The following is a 20,521-nucleotide window of genomic DNA, read 5'->3' as shown; positions in this document are numbered from 1 at the left end:
AAGTTATTAGTTGGGTTTTGGATGTTACCAATTGTGGTGAGAGGGGAGAAGGATGAGAGAGGATGATTTAATATCTGCGGGTTGCCGTTCATGCAGTATTTTCAGTTCATCCATTAATTTTTGCCATTTTCCCTGATGAGGTTAAAGGGATGGAGCACTAAAATATGTTCTTTTTTGGTAAAAGTATTATTGCCATCACTGGATGTAAAGCCAACATGAAACTGTGAGAATCCAAAGTCCTTATTATGCAGAGAGGCTTATCAGTTGATTTCTCCTGAGTCAAACAAGCAGTTTTACTGGGGAGGGGCTGAAAAGCAGCTTTCACAGTCACTAAGAGTGGGGGGGATCCAATCGGAACATAACCTCGTTTTTTATTACTCCGTCCTCCGTTTGACTGACAGCCTTCAGCTGCACTTGCTGTCTCCAGCACTAAGCTCATCAAACGGTAGTGAGTAACAGCAACTGCAAGCTCAGCAGCACAGCATGCCAGTTTTGTGCTGTTCCTGGATGTAAATCCACCATTTTACCTTGGATTATTTTACCAGTGTATCGCTATCAAAAGATGCAAAGGCAAGCGAAAACCTTGAATCTGATATAGAGCTTTAGATAGCAGTGGCATTGGACCTGGACTTTTGTGGATGTGGACACACCAGCTCTACTACTACAACCATCTAAAATGTGCATTTTTAGCAAGTGATCCCTACAGCAGTGTTGGCCATGAAAATATTTGCTCACTTATTATTGCACTGCTAGTAAGACCTGTAGCTAATTCAGGTTCCAAGAAGCAGGATATTTTCTGCTTTGTTGGACAGCTGATTGGTCTTACCAGGGTCGTGACAATATTGTTACCCCACAAGGGGAACTAAAGTCCACCAAGCCAAACTGAAATTTATTGCTGTACGAAATGTAATCCTTAAAGCTCCATTTTATTAAAATCATTGACTTTTAGGAACTCTTTCTGGATGATGAAGAAAGTATTCGAGAGTAGATAATAAAATCCACTTTTTAACTGGGTTTTACCATCCCTTTAAGGCTTCAGTCTGATTGTTATGCTGAATGTAAATATTTGGGGAAGTTTCATCTCCATCAGGGCTTGCATCACTTTGCAAGACCCGCTCTGCTGATCCATGATGTCAGCTGTGTAATCCAGATAGATGAATATTCACTTGTCATTGTACTGCACTGTTTACTGTTGCCATCCAAGCCACAGCATCATTTCTTTGTCTTTATATGCACTCTGGCATTGAGTGTGCCGGGTCTACAAGGAGTTTTTATCACATTACGCTTTGAGGTTTGCTACGCATGCTCACTGGCCACCAATTTCAGGAAGTCTGCCTCACCATGCAGTTTGAGAAACAGTAGTTGTTGAGTGCATTTTCTAATGTTTGATTCATTGGAGATTGCATGAAGTAGTAGTTGAAAGAGTTGGTGGGGCATTTATGGGGGTAGTGATTGTATGCCTGTGTGTATGTGAGTTACTGTGCCATTGTTTTTTTATGACAGCTGCACTCAGGGGCGGACTGGGACAAAAAATCGGCCCGGGCATTTTGGACCAGACCGGCCCACCACATTCGATAACGCACACCTTTCCGGTCTTTTTGCTCTCTTAAATGTGTATACCAACTGTGCAACTCTTTAAAGCCATAATGCCATGCAATTAGTTAGCTGTCATCAGCAGTGTTGGGCATGTTACTTTGAAAAAGTAATTAATTATAGTTACTAGTTACTTCTACTAAAAAGTAACTGAGTTACATCATTGTCAAAGTAATTAATTACCAGGAAAATCAACTATTACGTTACTTTTTAAAAAAAATTGTTCAAATATGTCAAATTACTTGGCTGCCCCAGTCATACTGGCCTATAGTACTATAGTGGAACAATAAAATACAATAGATGAATTGGAACTTTTTTATTCTATTGAACAGGCCACAACGGGCCAACACCTTTTGGGCATCTACTTCAGATTAGTAAGTGCAGGTGCCTATCAGCATGAATGGAAAATGAGCCCAGACTGCACATAGGAAGGTCATAGTGACAAAGTATACCACACAAATCCGTGTTTAAATCTGAATCTGATTCGATTGGTATATATATCTACCCATAAAGTTAGAACAAGGCATTAAAAAAGGCAAAATAATAATAACAATAATAATAATGATAATAATAATTTAGCACGTGGGTTACAAAACAAATTCACTAAGAGTACAGAAATGAAAATTACAGAAGCCCTAAATGCCACTGTGTGTGTCATCTAGCCAATGATAGGCAGAATAATAAGAATCACTTCACTCTCATGGTTAACAACAAAATGAGGTACTAAAGTAAAAGCGCACACTTGTCTGGGGGAATTGAACCCCTGAACTCCAGCATGGAAGACGGAGACACTACCCGCTCTGTCATCGGGATTATGCCCCTTTCACATAGTTTGGGCTCATACTTTATTCATGCTGATAAATTACGAAAAACTCCGAAAGTGAAAAAGTCCGATCCGTTTGAAAATTGACAGCCGCTTTTTTTCTCACAGTTTCTCTGCGCCACTTTTGCGTTTCCTCTCCATTTCAGTAGATCCTATGAGATAATGTTCGCCCCGCGTTGCACTGCACACCGGCGCACCGAGCCAAAGGCTCGTGATATGATTGGGCCAGCCCCGTGTCAGTGAAGAAAAATAACCAATGGGCCGCAGAGCAGCGTGTCTAAAGGGCCGGCCCGGTGGTTAGTAAACAAACTCTTGCAATGACTTTATTTGGCGAAATCATTATGCAGGCGGGACCAAACTACGCAAAAGGGGTTGTTTAGCAATGTGATTGGGCCAGCCCAGTGTCAATCGGGCCGCTGATCTACTGGTTGTATGGGCAGGTCAGCTAGTTAAATAATAATTAAAAAAAAAAAAAAGTATCGGGGGACTGTCGGCCCACGTAGCACATCGGCCCACCGGGCAAATGCCCGGTGTGCCCGATGGCCAGTCCACCCATGGCTGCACTGCCAAGAACTAAAAAGACTTGGCCCGGGTGGGAAAAATGGCACAGACGATTGTAGGAACTGTACTCCCAAACATGGATACAGTGCATACTAGCCATCTATACAAGACGGCTAGCAACAGTAATAGGGACCCAACACACCCAGGTCACAGTCGGTTTGTCCCCTTGCCATTGGGGACGAGATATAGAGCAATCACAGCCTGAACTAACAGACTGAAGAGCAGCTTCTTCCCCAGAGCTGTTCCCGCCACCCCCCACCACCCCATAGATATAAGGCTGAGGACTGAAGGCTGTAAATATTACCAAGTCAGTCTTCCCATAAATCCACCGCACCTCCCACCCCAACTCCACAGCCCCCATCCCCTAACCACTGCAAATGCACTACAATACTTTATTACATACAAATGCATATTACATCTGTAAGATAACATTCTTCATATTGTTGTAATAACAAGTTCCTCATTCACTGTGCAAACTCTGCTACACTGCACTGTTTCTTGCTATGTATAATAGTGTTTATGCATTAGATACAGATAGAGGACACAACTTCTATGTTTAGGTCTTGGTATTGTTTTTAGTATTGCTCTTCTTTAACACAACCCTTTTATACTGCACTATCTGCACTATCTGCACTGTAACTGTTTACCTGCCTCATCAAGTGCCCTTTTTTATTATTATTTCAAGTCTTAAGTTTTAAACTTGAAACTTATCCAAGTGCCTTTACTTATTATATATAGATATCATCTTGTTTTTATCTTATCTTTTGTTTTGTTTTGTTTTGTTTTGTTTTGTTTTGTTTTGTTTTGTTTTTTGTATTTTGTTTGTTTTTTGTTTTTCTCCTTCTGCTTCTGGTCTCTGAGAGTTACCAAACATAATTTCATTGTATGCCTAAAATGACAAAAAGTGCCTTATTCTTACTCTTGAGATAAATAGCAGTAGAACCAATAGAAATAGTACTGGAGTAGAGGCAGTGGTACAGTTACTGGTTGAAGTTTTAGTCTGTGTTCTTAAAGATTTGGTCGATAAAAACAGGAAATAAAACCTCATAAAAATGCCAACTTATAAAAAAGTGTCTTCAGGCGTTGCTTAAAACAGCTATTGGATTTGGCAGATCTAACAGATTGTGAGAGACTATTCCAATTAGCAGAGTCTAAAACTTCAAATGCTCAATTGCCCTTTGTTTTTAGATTAGAAAGTGGAACAGGTAAAACCCCAAGATTAGGGGATATAAGTTCCCAACTGGTGGAATAAGGAACTAGCACTTCTGAGATGGTAAATGATGAGAAAATCTATGCTGATAGCATGGATCTTCAGTTTTTTTAGGTTGAGGTGGGGAAAATTTAAAGATATCCAATTCTTAATAGCAATTAGGTATTAATTAAGAGTAAAAAAGGTAATTCACATCGTCAGGTTTAGTGGAAAAATAGAGCTGTGTATCATTAGCATAGCAATAGCAGGGGATATCAGGACAAAGATGAAACAGGTGACCCAATGGAAGCATACTGTATACAAGGAGAAGAAGAGTGGACCAAGGATAGACCCCTGGGGCCTCCGCATAAAAGAGGAGCTGGAGAACACAAAGCCTAATAATTAATAAAAACATTAAGATATTTTTGGATAGGGATAAATAAAAGTAGCTAAAAGCAGTGCCAGAAATTTCAACCGAGTTTTGCGTTCTTTCAATTAAAATGGTTTGATCAGTGGCATCAAATCCAGTAGTTAAACTGTAAAACTAAAACTAAGGTGTCCCTTTTATCTGCACACATGAGAATGTCATTGGTAGCTTGTGGCAGTGCAGTCTCTGTCCTGTGTTTATTGCGGTCAGTCAGGCTGAAATTATCCTAAATATTTTTGACCATGAACAAGCTTCAGAAGTTGATCCGCAAGCACTTTCTCAAGGAATTTAAATATAAATGGTAATTTTGACATGGACCTAAGATTTTCTGAATTGAATCCAGATAGAGTTTTTAAGAAGTAGTTGGATACTTGAATTTTCAAAAGAATCTGGTCCATAGCTAGATGTGTAAATGATTGATTGATAATGAAGAAGGATGGGTCCTATGACTGAGAGGAAATTTTGTAGAGATTATATCACAGGGATTGATAGATGCACATATGAGTTCTTGTATCTATTAGAAACTGCAAAGAAATGTGGGTAAATTTAAACAATAAAACTGAATGGTTATCTGTGACAGAGCATAAAACCAAGAAGTTAAGACTGGATCTGAGACTATTGATCTTACCAGTGAAGAAAGTTACACAAATTCACATCTCAGCCATGAGATGATGACACAAGATTTTTTTTTTTTTTTTTTTTTTTTTAAGATTCACCAGTTGGTTAATAGTGTTATCCCAAAATTTGGATTGTTCTTATTAGTAGTCAAGCCAGAGAGCTATGTGGCTCTCACAACTTTAACATTTTGATTTAGCTCAAGTTATAAATCTCCCTTATGAGGGTAGTGAGCATGGAGTTTAGATTTTTTTTTTTTTAATATCTGTGCTCGGCCTCTCTATATTCCCTTCTTTGGTGCCGGATGCTACGATTTATCCATGGGGATTTATTAACCACTGGGACAGACCTAGATTTATGCAGAGCAGAGATGTCAAGAGCAGATGAGCAAAGATTATTAAACCAGCTAACTGCATCATTTACATCAGCAAAGTGAGGCATGCAACTGACTCTCTGAAGAGAGACGAAAAGTTTAAAGCACTGCAATCATTAAGATGCAGGATGCAATTGTATGCTTCTGTTCTGTAACACTTGGCTGTTAAAAGGTGTCAAAAATATACATTTGGAATATGGAGGGCAAAGCTCCACAAGGGGGACAGCAATCACCAGGATGAAGCCAGGTCTCAGTCGTGAAATAGATTTTGTAATATGATTAGTTTTTTGAGAATGAAAGACTTGCTGGACAGAGACTGTGAGTCAAGCAGTGCAAAAATAATTGGGGGTGTGGGCAGGGCCGACTATTAATACAGGAAATGGTAATCAATGTATGCAATCTTGTGGTGGAAGGAATTAAAGTGTTTCCTGGGGCTTGATTTAAGACAGGGATTGGTGAAAATGTTGGGTTATTTGCTAGGGTGTCTCTAAGTGGTTGCTACCCTAGCATGTACTAGGTGGTTCGAATCCATCAGCAGTCTGGTTGCCAGAGTGTACCAGATCATTGCTATGACAGAAGGCAGCTGTTGGAACTGAGCTCATCTGACGCTAATAAGTATAGGTGTGGACAAGCAGGCATCCCTAAGGAAACACCTTTCCCAGCATTTTTGCCAGTAACAGTATTAGTACTAACAATACATGAAACTTCACAGATGAAGTAATATAGCTGAAAGAGGTGACGTAGTAATAGTAGTAAGTATTGATAGTTTAAGTAGCTGAAATAGTAGGAGCAATAGCAGTATCAGCTGTAGGCCTGTCTGTAATACAGCGGCAGCAGTAGTAGTATTGTTGTAATATTAGCATTAGTTGAAGGAGCTTAGGTTATTGAAATTGAGTTGAATTAGAGTCTCTGGAGTAGTTGATTTAGTTGTTGAATTATTAATTAATGAGATGAAATAGCGGTGCCATAGTTGAAGAACTGAAGTAGTTGAAGTAGTAGTTGAAGAGTTGAAGGAATTGAAGTAGTAGTTGCAGTAGTAGCACTAATATTACTGTGTTTGAAGTAGTTAAGGAGTCCAAGTAGCTGCAGTAGTTGAACTAGTAGCAGCAGTAGTAGTATTTATTGTCATGGTAGAAGTTGTTACTGCAGTAGCAGTTTCATTACAAGCAGTGGAAAGAGTACAAGTGAAAAAGTGAGAGCCAGTTTAATAGACTGACTGCTTAAACTGTAGAAGTTGAAGCAGCCAATCCAGGGGGGTGCCGTGCCATTGGTCCAACAGCCCATTATTCCAAAACCCCAATAGTCCAAAAAATGTCCCATTGGACCGACAGCCCATTAGTCTGACAGCCTGTTATCCTGAAAACAAATGTCCATTGCTCCAAAGGCCCATTACTCCAAAAATACACACTCTGGAGTTGTTGGAGTTCAGTGACTGCTGGTGTTATGCCGAGTTTTGCATCCCTGCCAAGAAATGCATCCACCCCTGTATACTGTAACCTCAACCTGAGGAAACCCTTTGCCTTAACCAAATTATGAGGTGGACATTTTTCTGACTACGGGGGTTTCAGAATAATGGGCCTTTGGATCAATGGGCAGTTCCCATCTACTCTGCGTTTCCCAAAAGCATTACCACTATATTAGCAAGGGTGGTACATTTTGTTATAACAGCTGTTGTTTACATTTTTGGCATTTCTGAAAACTGTAGCGACCACCACCACTGTAAAGTATAGTTGGAACGATGGTTCTGGAGCTGCCATTAAAAGCATTGTTCTTTGGTTGTTCCCTCCTACATCTCTACCCACATTTGTTGTGATTGTAGATACGTTAAGACTAGGTTTGTCCATGAAGCTTTTAGTAACAATAAGATTATGTTAACGAAGCAGTGTTGTGTTTATAGGTGTTGTTTTTATTACAGTTGTAATGTGCATTTACAGAAGGCCATTACCATAGCCTAATGTAGTCTCTCTCAATACTATTACTTCAGGGAATGTAGAATTCCTCAATAAAGCTTCTACACAATTCAAGATGTACACAAGAGGGGAAGAGAGCCTTGAAAATCAATAAATATGTGAATGCTTACATAAATAGGATAGAGTTGTCAAGTGGGAGGAGTTGCTGGTTCAACTACAGCTGAGTCAGTAGACTAAAGATATCACAAATACCACAATATGTGGCAGTGCCACATATTGTGGTATTTGTTTTGTGTGCAGCCATTTAGTAGCTTCATAAAATGTGCTTTGAAGGCTTTTTATCTTCTTTTACTATATAGGTAAGTGTAAACAGACAGAGGGTATTTAAAAGATATGCCACCAAGAGCAGCGATTGAAATCAAGCCACTTTGTCTTCAGAGATCGTCATTTGAAAAGGTTAAACACTCGAAATACTCATCGTGGTTGCAACACAGTGGTGCTTATTGCAGTTTAGTTTCTCTAACAATCCATCATCTATGCTGGCACCCCAGATCAGCAACATTTTGAATACTGAAAGCTGAATGGCTGGGAGGGCTTGAGTGAATCATCCCCTCTTGCAGAGCTTATCATTCCACCTTTCACTAAGAAAAAAATATATATATTTGTGTTGACATTCCTGTGATGAACACAGTTGACCTTTAGTCAACAATTTCTACTTGAATGGTATAACTGAAATTATAGCATGGCTAATTATCACATATGACAAATCCATGACTGTCTCAAAGTTTTGTTTTCTGCTGTTTTCTTCACATGTGAAGATTAAAAGGCATTTCTCCCAAGCAATCTGGGAATGTACATTTCAAGTAGCGTTTAATTTACGTCTCACTCTGCCAGAAGAGTATCTAACTACAGCAGCATCAGCCATTCAAAATCTCTAACCTAACGGCCTCTGTCCACTAGGCATCTTTTTTTCTGAGCATCAGCATCCTTTTCTAATTGTTTTCATTGGCTTTTGAGCACTTGCAGCCACCTCTGAGCACCAGCATCTTTAGTTCTCTTTTTTTTCAGAGTACTCCGGCATTTTTGTGCAGCCGCCTCTGAGCACTTCAAGTTAAAAATCAGCTCAACTTTTTCAACACGCACTGCATTCATCAATGTCACGTTTCAAAAACTGAATAATCGTGGTAGAGAAGGTGGGACTTTTAGACTTGGAGATATCACTGTTGTCTCACAGCAGAAAAAAATTCAGGGGGTGATATTGCACCTCAGAGTGTTTTTAAAGGGCCTCTCAGCACTTTTGCTGCTAAAAAAAAATACACCCAGTGGACACAGGCCCTAAAACAAGTTGACCTGAAATTATGAAATAATGGGACCCCAGTGGCTCACTTTGTACAGCATGTACCACGTATCAAGTCCTTATCGCTGCAGCCTGGGTTCGAATCCCTCCAGAGCCCTTGATGAGTGTCTCCCCTTCCTTTATGGCATCTCTCCACTGTCACTGTCAAATAAAGCAGAAATGCAAAAAAAAAAAAAAAAAAAAAAAAGACTAAAATTTAAACTTACGAAATAAACTAGATTGCTGTTTCTACAAGGTGAAAGTCTATGCTGGATGTCATGACTCTTATGGGACCCACTGACTCCAATATGTTTTAAAACTCAAATTATGAATGATATTATTATGAGCTTACATACATTTGGCCAGTATGTATTAACAAGGATTTTGAAATGTAAATGGTGTTTTCTCAATATTGAGTTATAATTGCAATCATATAGGATTAGGTTTAATTGACTTCAGTGCATTTTGGAACTCTTAAATTAAACATATGAATGATGACTATGCATGATTGTCAGCAAGACATGCTGAGCATTTGGAAATTTGAATGGAGTTGGAACTGTACACAGTGGCTAAGTTATAAGTGCAGTTGCAGTAAATCATGCTCATTGACGTTGACGATATATTTTCTAATTCATAAATGTTATCATTATGGGAGTAGGCATGTTTGATCAGCATGTCATACTGAGTGACAAATACAATGAGCGTCTACATGTATAGACTTTAATAACTCAAAATTTATAAGGAGTATCAATAATAGGTCACAGCATGCATCTATAAAGCTCTCCCAGCAGGCTGACATTTTGAAACGTGTGTGTGGCATCAAAACTGAACTGTCTGGAATGTATGAAATGTAATCCAGGAATATGCCACACATCGTCACTCACTGTACAAAACAGATAAAACTGTAAAGTGGTTCCAAATTGTTGTCACACCATATGTAGCAGTTGTTCTCCTCTCTATTTTTTCTGAATTTTTTGGCATGCTTAAATACACTTTTTTTCTTTAATTGCTTTTTTGTATTCTGTGTTCAGTAGTATTCTATTCATATTTTTCCCTGCTGCTGTAAAAATGTAATTAAAATAATAAAGGACAGCATTGTTTTTCTGCCTCACTACTGGTTACATGAGCCTGGTAAAACAAAATGTGCATGAGTTGGTAATTGCATGAAATACCGGATCTAAAAAGGGACGGAGTTAGATCTACCCGAGGGTGTCGGAGTAGCTACAAAATTTGGTCTGGATGGGATAAAATTCATGGGCTCCTAATGAAAAAATACGAATCATCAGACCTGGTTATACTAATGCTGTCCATAGAGCGGGAAATGCAGAGCTATTTTCAGGGACAGTGCCAGCTAAGCACAAGAACAGAATCCAAGAATTGTCCCTGGGAAAGAAGAAGGATGTGTGTTCAACCAAAACTGCATGCCTTCATATTCACACCTCTCTTTTGTATTAAGTGCTATATGGGCAGCTGAGATAAGTCATACTGCACTTGGCCAGCATGCCTTAGCTAAGCTGACTTTTTTCCATGACATTACATTAAAAATAATTTTGAAAATACTTAAAAACCTGACCTTTTACCAAGGCTACATTCTAGGAAAATTAATTTGGGAACTGGCTATTTGACTAAAAATTCATTCCTTATCAAGGATGCATGAAGCTCACTGAAAAATGTTCTCCTCAAAAACTTACTGAAGGCATACAATGAACTTGATATCCAAAGGTGCTGGTCTTCAAATGGCTGAGTTCAATATTTGGGGTGGGCTGTCCAATGCAAGTGTAGCTCCAGTCTGACTATTAAACAGAGGAAGTAAAAAGTTAGCATATTTTTGACTTATCTGATAATGTCAAACTGTTGTCTGAAATGTAGCCAATCAAATCACAGGAAAATTAAAGTCATAGGTTGTTGCTTGCATCCTATGACTAGCAATCCTAGGCAAACTGATGCCACCAAACAATGAGCTACAAAACACATATTTAAATAAATAAACAAATGAAAACAAACCTTGGCCTTCCAAGAAATGTGTGCACTTTTGAGGCAGTGTCTGTTTTGAAATCAAATGCAGCTATGCTAAGTGTAATTTCTTTAATTACATATTTTAATATGAACTATTAATGAACTCACTATTTAGAATACTAACCAGTCCTTACTCCTTGTGCTTGTTGTAGGAGAGGAGGCACTGACGATGTACATGGCCAAAAACAAGCTTGACAGGAAGCTTGCCAATGCCACCCAGAATGTGGAGGCCCTTCACCAGTTGGCCTCTTCCTACTTCATTGATCGTGACGGCACTATGAGGAAGCTGCACGAGATCCAGATCTCCACCAGTGCCATCAAGGTTTGCCCACAATGAGCATGCATACTACATACGTACATATGAACATATGCACACACAGACAGATCTATTTATCCGTGTGTGTGTGTGTGTGTGTGTGTGTGTGTGTGTGTGTGTGTGTGTGTGTGTGCATGATTTAAATCCAATTAGTGACACTTCAGACACAAACAGTGGCTCACTAATCAGTATAAAATGTCCATTAGGAGAGAAAAGAAGATTTTGAGAAGGCTACCAGCAAGAATTTAGTTAGTGTAATAGTGGGGAGAAACAGACCTCCTGGCTATTTCCTGCAAATTTTCAAATGTTCACCACAGGCATTAATCAGTCTGATATGTGTTGGTTAAGTCCCTTAACAAAATATCACAATACTTGTTCTACCTCTCATTTGTTCTTCTCAGTATGGAGAACATTTTATGATGCAACTTTGGCAGAGCACAGTGAGATATGGATGAGACCTTTACTTGCAGGCATTTACAATTTGATATTCAGCTGGTATTTATTTAGTAGGCAACCTGACTAATGCTAGTTCACACAGCAGTTGAAAGTGACCCAAATCCATTTTTTTTTTCTCAGATCTGATCTTTTTACCTTGACTGTTCACATTCATCTTTGTATGTGACTCATATCTGACATTGTTATGGGGCACATCTCTGCCATGACCCAGCATGCACACATTTACAACAAATATGCTGCTGAACAGCAAGAAATGTCATTGACACGACAGTCCATCATCACAATTAATGAGATAGTGGTGCAGGTATTCATTTCTTGAATTGTTTGTTGTGGTAACACAGGTGTGGTAGAAGTCTGTCAGCTGTGCAGGCTGAGGGCAAAAAAGGGTTTGGGTTGAAGCATCTTCCTATATATATATATATCTGTTAAATTTGCAGCCTCCTGTCTCCCTGTGGTTGTTGCTGCTAGTCTCCATATTTTGTTTTGACCACTACTGCTGACAATGAATGTGTTATGATGCCCTATGATGCTGATGTGAGAAATAAAACCTGTATGAATTGTTATCTGGCCACACACAGAGATGTCATATCAATAGGAATCAGACAAGTATCTGATTAGAGCCATATACAAAAGTGACCCAAATCAGAATTGAAGATGTTAGATTGCATTTTTTTTTTTTCATTGTTCACGCTGGCATAAAAAATCAGATCTGTGTCAGATTTGAGGAAGAAAAAAATCAGATTTAGGCCACTTTTCACTAGCTGTCTGACAGTAGCCTATGAAAGCCAAATCTGCATCCATTACAGACACCCTCTTCCGTGCCCATGAGGCAGACAATGCTTTGAAGCACAGCATTGTCAAGCATCAAGGTTGTTGTCTCTGGACCTTCACCATGAGCTGCACTGTGAGGCACAGTCAGACTCACAGACCCACAGTCGCTCACACACCAGAACAGAGCATAATAGCTAGCAAGACAATCACAGAGAATTAAAAATTCCACACTTTGTTCTTTTTGAAAAGGTAAGAGAGAGGACACATCTCACCATCCCATTCAAACCCTCAGCACTGCAGAAATCTTGTGCTCATGTAGAAAATAATTCAGAAAATCTCTCCCATCAAACTGGTTGCTTGAATTGAGTTACCAGGCAGTTTCTACCCACACCGGGCAGATTGGTGGGTGTTAATTTCAAGCCCTGGTGATCATAACTGTTTAAACATCCCTGGTCATCCATGCTAATTTGATCATAGATGGTTTTTAGTAGAAACAGATTGCAGAACTGAAAATGGGCAGTGCCACAAAAAAATGGGAAAGTCACACACTGAAACAGAGAATGTTCCTGCAGAAGGCCATTACCACATCTAGGTATCAGGAAATTACATCTGACCTTTTGTCCTGTTCTTTTTCCAGTCTGACTCCAGCCTAAGTTCCCCACAGAACACATGATTCACTGAGAGTAGAGCCACCCTATCACAATTGGGGAAATTTCTACATTAACAAGTATGCAGTTTTATGTTTATGTCAAATTTTTCTCTTTTTCAATTAAGTACTAGTGGTGCAGACAGTTTGAAAGCATTTATTTATTTATTTATTTATTTATTAGGGGCAGCACATAAGCAATGGTGTGAACCATCATGATGGTGCAGAGACATATTGATAGAAACCAATTACATTTCTCTCACAAAAACTCTGCCAATCAAGTTAGTGACCTTGTGTAGTTCCTGTTATCTTTACTTTCTTTAAAGAATTTTTTGGATAATTACTTCATGAAAGAGTGAATTAAACTAATGAACTTGTCACAAAATTTGCATTATTCACACTGTGTGTAGCTCATTTGTGGGCTTCAGGCAGTACGCCTGAGAGTCTACTAGAGGGCTGGCAATGGTGAATTGAATGTAGTGGAAACAAAAGGATGCCAGTACATTGCAAACATTTTCCAAAAGCGATGGAGCAGAGTGGAGCAAGAATTTTACACCATATGCTTTGGATGCAGGGATTTTTCTTTCATATGGAGGCAGTGGAAGCGGAGAACTTATAATATGCTTTGACCAATGAATGCAAAATTGGGACTTTTCCACTCTGCTTCAGCACCCACCAGAGTTCACCATAACAATTGGAGAAATGCATATCAGAGGAAGCATAATAACATTTCAGGCATTAACTGCCCGTCTCAAATGATTTCAGAATGTTGGTGTTTATTTCTGCTTGATGACCTTTTCTCAATGTGATCGATGCATTTGACACAGACTGCTGAGTCTCAGATACTATTGTTCATGTTTCTATGGACAGCATAATAAGATAATCCAACCTCTGTGCAAATCTTCCTCTACATTGAGAATTCATGTATTCAGACATCCACTGTGTCAGCCTCTCTTGCCTATAGCATCATTGGAATGTAGCTATTCCTTTTTGGAAAAGAAATAGGAAATTTTGCCCCACTGGTTCCATCTGATAATGATCTCACTTGTTGCCCTCTGCTGGTGCCACAGACAAAATGTTATCAAAGTGCTGATCCAAAACTTATATTGCAACCAGCTCAGACATGTCCATGAACATGTCATGTTACTCATGTAGAGATTCATCCATGTTTTCAATCTCCAGCTTCATGTATCATCATCACCATCAGCATCTTCCTCACATTTACTTAGCAGATTCATCCATGCAGTTTGAGATGAAACATGTTCATGATAATGTGACCAGAGGTTTGTTATGTTTATGATATTGGATGGAACACATGTACTTTGTCCATGTGTCCTTTCTGTCCACCTTTTAGTCAAGCAAGTATCTCCAGAATGGTAATGTGTTTCACAATTAAGGGTTGCTCTGCTGAGTTAAAACTTTTAGCAGGATCTCAAAGAAATATGAATAGTCAACTCCACATTCTCCACACTCACCAAATGTTCTTAACCATCCTAAACTGTTCCTACCCAGTATGCTGAATGATGAATCCCACTTGTCCATGAACTGGAGGCATATGGCTGAAAATCTTTTATTAGCATAGGTCATGCCCCCTCAACACTATATAAGAGCAACGTTGCAAAATACTCTGGCAGATGCCTAAGAATTGAGATGCCAATAAAGAAGACCGTAGGAAGAAAAAGAACCTCAGGAAAAAAAAAAAAAAAAAAAAAAAAAGATGTGCAAATGTGATTTTCCAGAGGGTCAGTGCAGGAAAGTCAAAACGTCAACTATGGCAAAAAAAAAAAAAAAAAAAAAAAAAAAAAAAAAAAAACGTGATACTCAGCAGCACTCCATGGTGGTGACTGCAGGACGACAGGAAAGTTTCTAAAGCCCCTACACCAACAGTGACGCAGTTCTACTGTAAAAAACAGTCTGACATTAACTTATTATTTTTTTAATACCTGTCGTAGGCTGTAGGCTTTTCTGCTGTTATTTCAGTGAACTGTCAAATGTATGCATTAGATATTATTTTAACAATCAAATCCTTATAATAAAACACTCTAAAATACTCTAAAAGTGATGATGCATTGATATTCATTAATGCATGTTGCATGTTCAAGTCAACAGGCAACACATAGCCTCGTCAAAGGCAGGCAGGGAGTCATACACAATGATCAATTCAAGTCGCATTTATTTCTATAGCACGTTTAGAAATAGTACAAGTAGATAAGTGCTTCAGGCTATGCTTGAAAAAAGAACACAAAACACAATTACAAAATATACAGAAATACTATTAGCAGCACTAAAAAGGTACAATAGCTCAAGTGCAATCAGCGGCCAAGAAGAGGAGATTTACTATTTGCTGTGATTTAAAAGACTCTTTGGAGGGAGAGTTTTATTCCACAGCTTGGGGGCCACGACAGAGAACATACAGTCACCCCTGAGCTGAGTCCGTGAGATGACCGGGAGTGTTTGGTCTGAGGGCCTGAATGATTATGCAGGGGCACAGGGAGATATGAGGTCAGTTGTCTGATGATCTGAAATATAAGTGGGTGTAAACACAAGCAATAAGACTTTAAAGTGAACCCTGGCAAGAAGCCAGAGAATAGAAACAAGTAGGAGGAACGTATGCAACCACTTGCAGTAATCATTTAAGACTAGCTACAGCATTCTGTACATGCTGCAGACACGGGAGGGATGACTGTCTAACTCAGTACATGTGAATTAGACAGCTCCTTGCTACAAGGAGTTGCTTTAATCAAGACATAAATGCATGGATTATGTTGTCATAAACTTGGAATGACAAGAAGGATTTGGCTTTCGCTACGCTTTGCAAATGGAAGAAACTACTTTTCACCGCAGATTTTATCTGTAAAACTTGGACAGAATCAAAAATAGTCCAACCAGGCAAAAGTACAAAATCAGCAGGCAAAGCAAGGTCTAACTTGCAGAACTGAGTGAGGAAACCGGCAAATTGAACAAGCAGAACAAGAACACACTAGTACAGCAAGCACATTAGAACAACCTGACAGAGACTGAGGTAAGCTACTGATATATATTCAGTATATATGCACAGTATGCTAATTACAAGACTAGGTACAGCTGGTAAAGTGGAAAGCAGGCTGAAACTGATCAGGACGTACAAGCAGGTGAAGCAGGAACACATGCTGCATAAAATCAAAACCAGAAAACTCTAACATACGCTGCAGAACTCTGCAAGGTTTTCTAGCATTTGCTGCCTGGAAAGGTTAAACCCTACTAGCAGCCAACATATGTGGCCAAGGGCATTTGCAGAAGTAATTTCCCACATGTCTTAGTTACACTTATTATCATATTCAACCAACAAATGTGAGCAAGTAGAAGTTTACAGATGCCACAATTTTTCTAGACAAAAGACAAAAATGGACATTGCTGTGTTTTTTTTTTTTTGTTTGTTTGTTTGTAGAGTTTAATGTAAATGCTGCCTGCCAGATATGCAAGGGAAAAGTTACTGTCCTAAGAAATATAATCTCAAGCATCATTATTCAACTAAGCACAGACAACAGTCTGATAAGGACCAGGGAGACAAGAGGGGAAAACAAGCCACACTGCCTTCAGAGAGGGCTAATCCCACAAAGTGTTTTCCAAAAAGCCAAGAAGGATGCTGATGCTGCAAGCTAGTTATGTGGTGAGTGAGCTGATCGCAAGGACGATGAAGCAAGGAAAGCCATTCACCGAAGGGCACTTTCTGAAGGATTGCATGTTGCTTATATTCACTATCCAGACCTTACTCAGTAATATCTCTCTATCGACAAACAGTGTCAGAGCAAGAGCAAGCGAGTTACCCAGTGAAATGTTTGAGTTACCATCCTTGGCCTTTGATCATTTACCCAACAGGGTAAATGATCAAATATTTTGGGGCACTCGACGAGAGCAACACCATAACCAACGATGTTCAGCTAGACATTTTCATCAGGCGTATTAATTCCCAATTTGAAGTGACCAAATTGGTGCGGCGTTTGTGTTCAATGCATGGCATTATTATATATTTCAGCAAGTGTGTGACTTGATTGAACGATTTCCCATGGAACAGACTGGGCATTGCCGCTGATGACTCCATCCATGAAAGGGGAAAAAAGGACTGCCAGTGCTGTGCTGGTACAAAGGAAGTTAGAGGAGGAAAATGCAGATAAAGCATTTGTTCTACACTGTATTATACACCAATAGGCACCATGCAGCAAATGCTTGAAATATGAATATGGCATGACTTTTGTTGTGAAATGTATCAATTACATCAGGTCCAGGGGCAGCACTGCCAGTTCCAAGGAAATTGAGTCAAATGTCCTGAAGAGTTTTTTGGGAGTTGAGAGCAGAGGTGAAGATATTCATGGAAGATGTTCCTGAATTTAATGGGCCAAAATGGGTGATGGACTTTGCATTCCTAGTGGACATAACACAGGAGCTGGACATCCTTAACCTGAAGCTCCAGGGCCCTGGTCAGCTCATCACAGCAGCCCATGACAGAGTGAAAGCCTTCTTTACAAAGCTGAGATTGGGAAAACTCAGCTTTCTACAAAAAACCCCCATCATTTCTCAGCATGCAGGTCTCTTGTGGAGGAGGGCACCGCATTCAATGGTGATGAATATGCCTCTGCCATTGAAAACCTAGTGCAGGAATTTGATCAGCGTTTTGCTGACTTCAAGGCACATCGTGTCACTTTCCAGCTGTTTGCAGACATCCTCCCAGCTGATGTGAAGAGCGTCCAAAGTGTGTTGCAAATGGAACTTATTGATTTTCAGTGCAATAGTGAGCTGACAACTAAATTCAGAGAGGCACAGGGTAAAGCAGACTTGACTGGACGATTTCTTAGAGAATTACCACCATCCTTCCCATAGCTGTTCAAAGTGTTCAGTCGGGTAATGTGCCTTTTTGGAATCACATATTTGTGTGAGAAACTTTTCTCCACCATGAACTCGAAAAAATGCAAGCATATGCCCCTGGGCTCGGCTAAGCCCACGGGCCCTTCTGTTGCCCACAATCAAATATCCACATCTACAACAAACCTATTTACCTCTGCACATAGGGCTAAGCCATGCATCGCCACAACACTGTACATGAATTCATTTATACTTAATCTCATCTTTGAAATATTACAAACATCTATCTCCAACAGTACAACATGTCACATTTGAAGGGCAGATGTATTTATTTCTTGTTTGCATATGAACTCCCCAAACTGAATGGCTTCTTTCAACAAAACTTTCCTCCAAGTCCATGGAATACTTCTTCTGAAGCCACAGTGCCGCAGTGCGAATCTCTTTAGCACAGGTGGAGTTGAAGTTGTTCCAAAAAAAAAACAAAAAACGAACCACTTCTGAACATCTTTGTATGAGGTGTGTCTTCTCACCAGCTCCGTCAACAGTCTGTCAATTATAAGTGTGAACACCAATGCAAAACGTGGCCCAGCCAGACAGTTCACACTCTGGTTCTGTTGATCCAGACAGCTGCTTTCATCGTCTCCTTCGTTGTGTGTCTGTTTTATAGAACTGACAAACTGTCGGAGACATGTTCTTTGTGGCTTCCTCAAATGTGTCAAAGTGACAGCAAAAACCTGACACATAATCTCTCAGCGACCGGACAAGGTCTACTGCATTATACAAGTCAGTTTTCATTGCTTATAATGCATTATTCACTCTGAGAAATCTTGACAAAACTGCCAAAATAATTTGGCTTGTATTCCACATGTTGCACAGAAACGTTGTTTCAAGCTTGCACATTATAGAGCCTGTGATTCCTTTCTTGTAGTTATTTTCTGCAACAAATGCCGGGCATTACCATAGTTCAGAGAGAGTGCTTTTGTGGACTCAGAATGAGCTGACCACCTTGAGTCCGACAGAGCATTAAATGTTTCTATCCAATTCCTCTCATTAAGCTGCAACCCTGCAGTGAAAGTCTACCGCCGAGAGGTAGATTTCGAGAAAAAATTAATAAGTGACTGGACAAAGTTGAAAAATTCTTAAGTCTCCTGGCAGCAGTTTATACTATTAACCTCACCCAGATTAAGTGTATGGTCTGCGCATAGTACCCACTCAGCTAGAGGATTTATCTCCTTCATACATGCCTGCAGACCTTTGTAGGTGCTAGACATGTTATAAGCATTTTCATAACATTGTCTGCGACAGTTAAATCAATGCCCAATTCCTGCAAAACACTCAGAACTGAATTAAACAGGGCCACACCTGTGTGGCTGGTAATGGGCAAGAATTTCAGAAAACGCACTTCAACACAGCCATCTGGAGATACATAACAGAGGATGAAGTTAGTCCACATGTGTTAAATCAGGTGTAGAGTCTACACTAATTGAAAAGTACTTGGCTATTTTGGCACATCTCACAACTTCATGAAGCACTTTCAGTCCCATTAATTGCACAAACTCCTTGCTCACAGTTACAGAGAGATATGCAGAAATTCCTCTACCAGAATTTCCAAATTTGCCAGTATGAGATTGTAAGAATGGATCAAATTGACTGATCAGCTGCAAAATCCCCAGGTAATTCCCATTATCAGGCTGTCCAAAGGTCTGTCTGAGACCCTGCAAAGGGAGACCATTCTCAGCAAAAAATGACACAGCACTTTTATTCACCATCAACTTGCAAATACTCACATTAATCATCAATAACAGGGCTTTTCTGTGGATTTCAGAGTCTTCAACAATGCAATCATGTTTCCAGTCACTGAATCCACTTCTAATTTTTCACTGGCATCTCCAAATATTTTACTAGCATGAGTAACACAGCCACTCTTGATACTGTTTCACGGTTGCTTAATTTGTGATTGAAATATGTTTTGGAAAAAAAAAAATGTCTCCGTTGTTTATATTGGCACTCCAACATGGACATGTCAGCATCTTTATTTTGACAAGTACCTGGGCCTACTTTGGCCCAGTAATCACAAACAGTGTCATCAGTGGAATCTCCTCATTTACCAGGGTCAGTGATGGATGGAGCATCTGGTCCTTACAGCATCTGTGGGACCCTCAATGTCATCTTTGGCGGTCTCTCCACTTTGCTGATGTGGAGGCAGAAGCTTTCCTTCGGTGTCTTGAGAAGCAAGTGACCCTGCTGTGGGTGTACTTGTTTTCAGCTGTTTCTGAGTCAATGTCTGGTGCTGCTAGTTCCCATATTTGCTCTTTTTCAGAACTGGCATTTTGCGATCCAGAGATGTTCTGTTCAGGGATATTGTCGGCTTCTTGGCTAATGCCATTCTCTTGAGGCACCATGCTAACATTAGTGTTATCCGCCGCAGGGCTGTCAGGTAGCTGAGTCGTATGACTCACACCTGCTGCTTTGTCGTTTTGTCTTTTTGAAATCCTTTTTGAAATCCTATAGCTTTGGTAGCTTAGCCACATTTATGTGGCTAAAGTATGTGAGCAGAGGTGCTGCAAGGTACGTGGCAAGAAGTAGAAATAGAATCACTTTTATCACCAAATGTACAATGTACACAGGGATTTGGATTGTTAGGTCACTG

The 20,521-nt window shown here is 39.7% G+C and overlaps 1 protein-coding gene across 1 annotated transcript in view; it reads left to right on the top strand.

The window, feature by feature from the left end:
* Positions 1-20,521, top strand: part of brinp1 (bone morphogenetic protein/retinoic acid inducible neural-specific 1) — a 105,323-nt gene that overhangs the window by 12,658 nt on the left and 72,144 nt on the right. Inside the window, exon 3 of the mRNA XM_030066160.1 lies at positions 10,996-11,165. Coding sequence (XP_029922020.1) covers positions 10,996-11,165 — 170 coding nt within the window. The remainder of the gene's footprint in view (positions 1-10,995; positions 11,166-20,521) is intronic.

Source organism: Myripristis murdjan, chromosome 12, assembly GCF_902150065.1.
Source record: "Myripristis murdjan chromosome 12, fMyrMur1.1, whole genome shotgun sequence".
In the NCBI taxonomy this organism is placed as follows: domain Eukaryota; kingdom Metazoa; phylum Chordata; class Actinopteri; order Holocentriformes; family Holocentridae; genus Myripristis; species Myripristis murdjan.
Note: the sequence above shows the minus strand (reverse complement) of the source record. Positions and strands in the feature narration are given on the sequence as shown.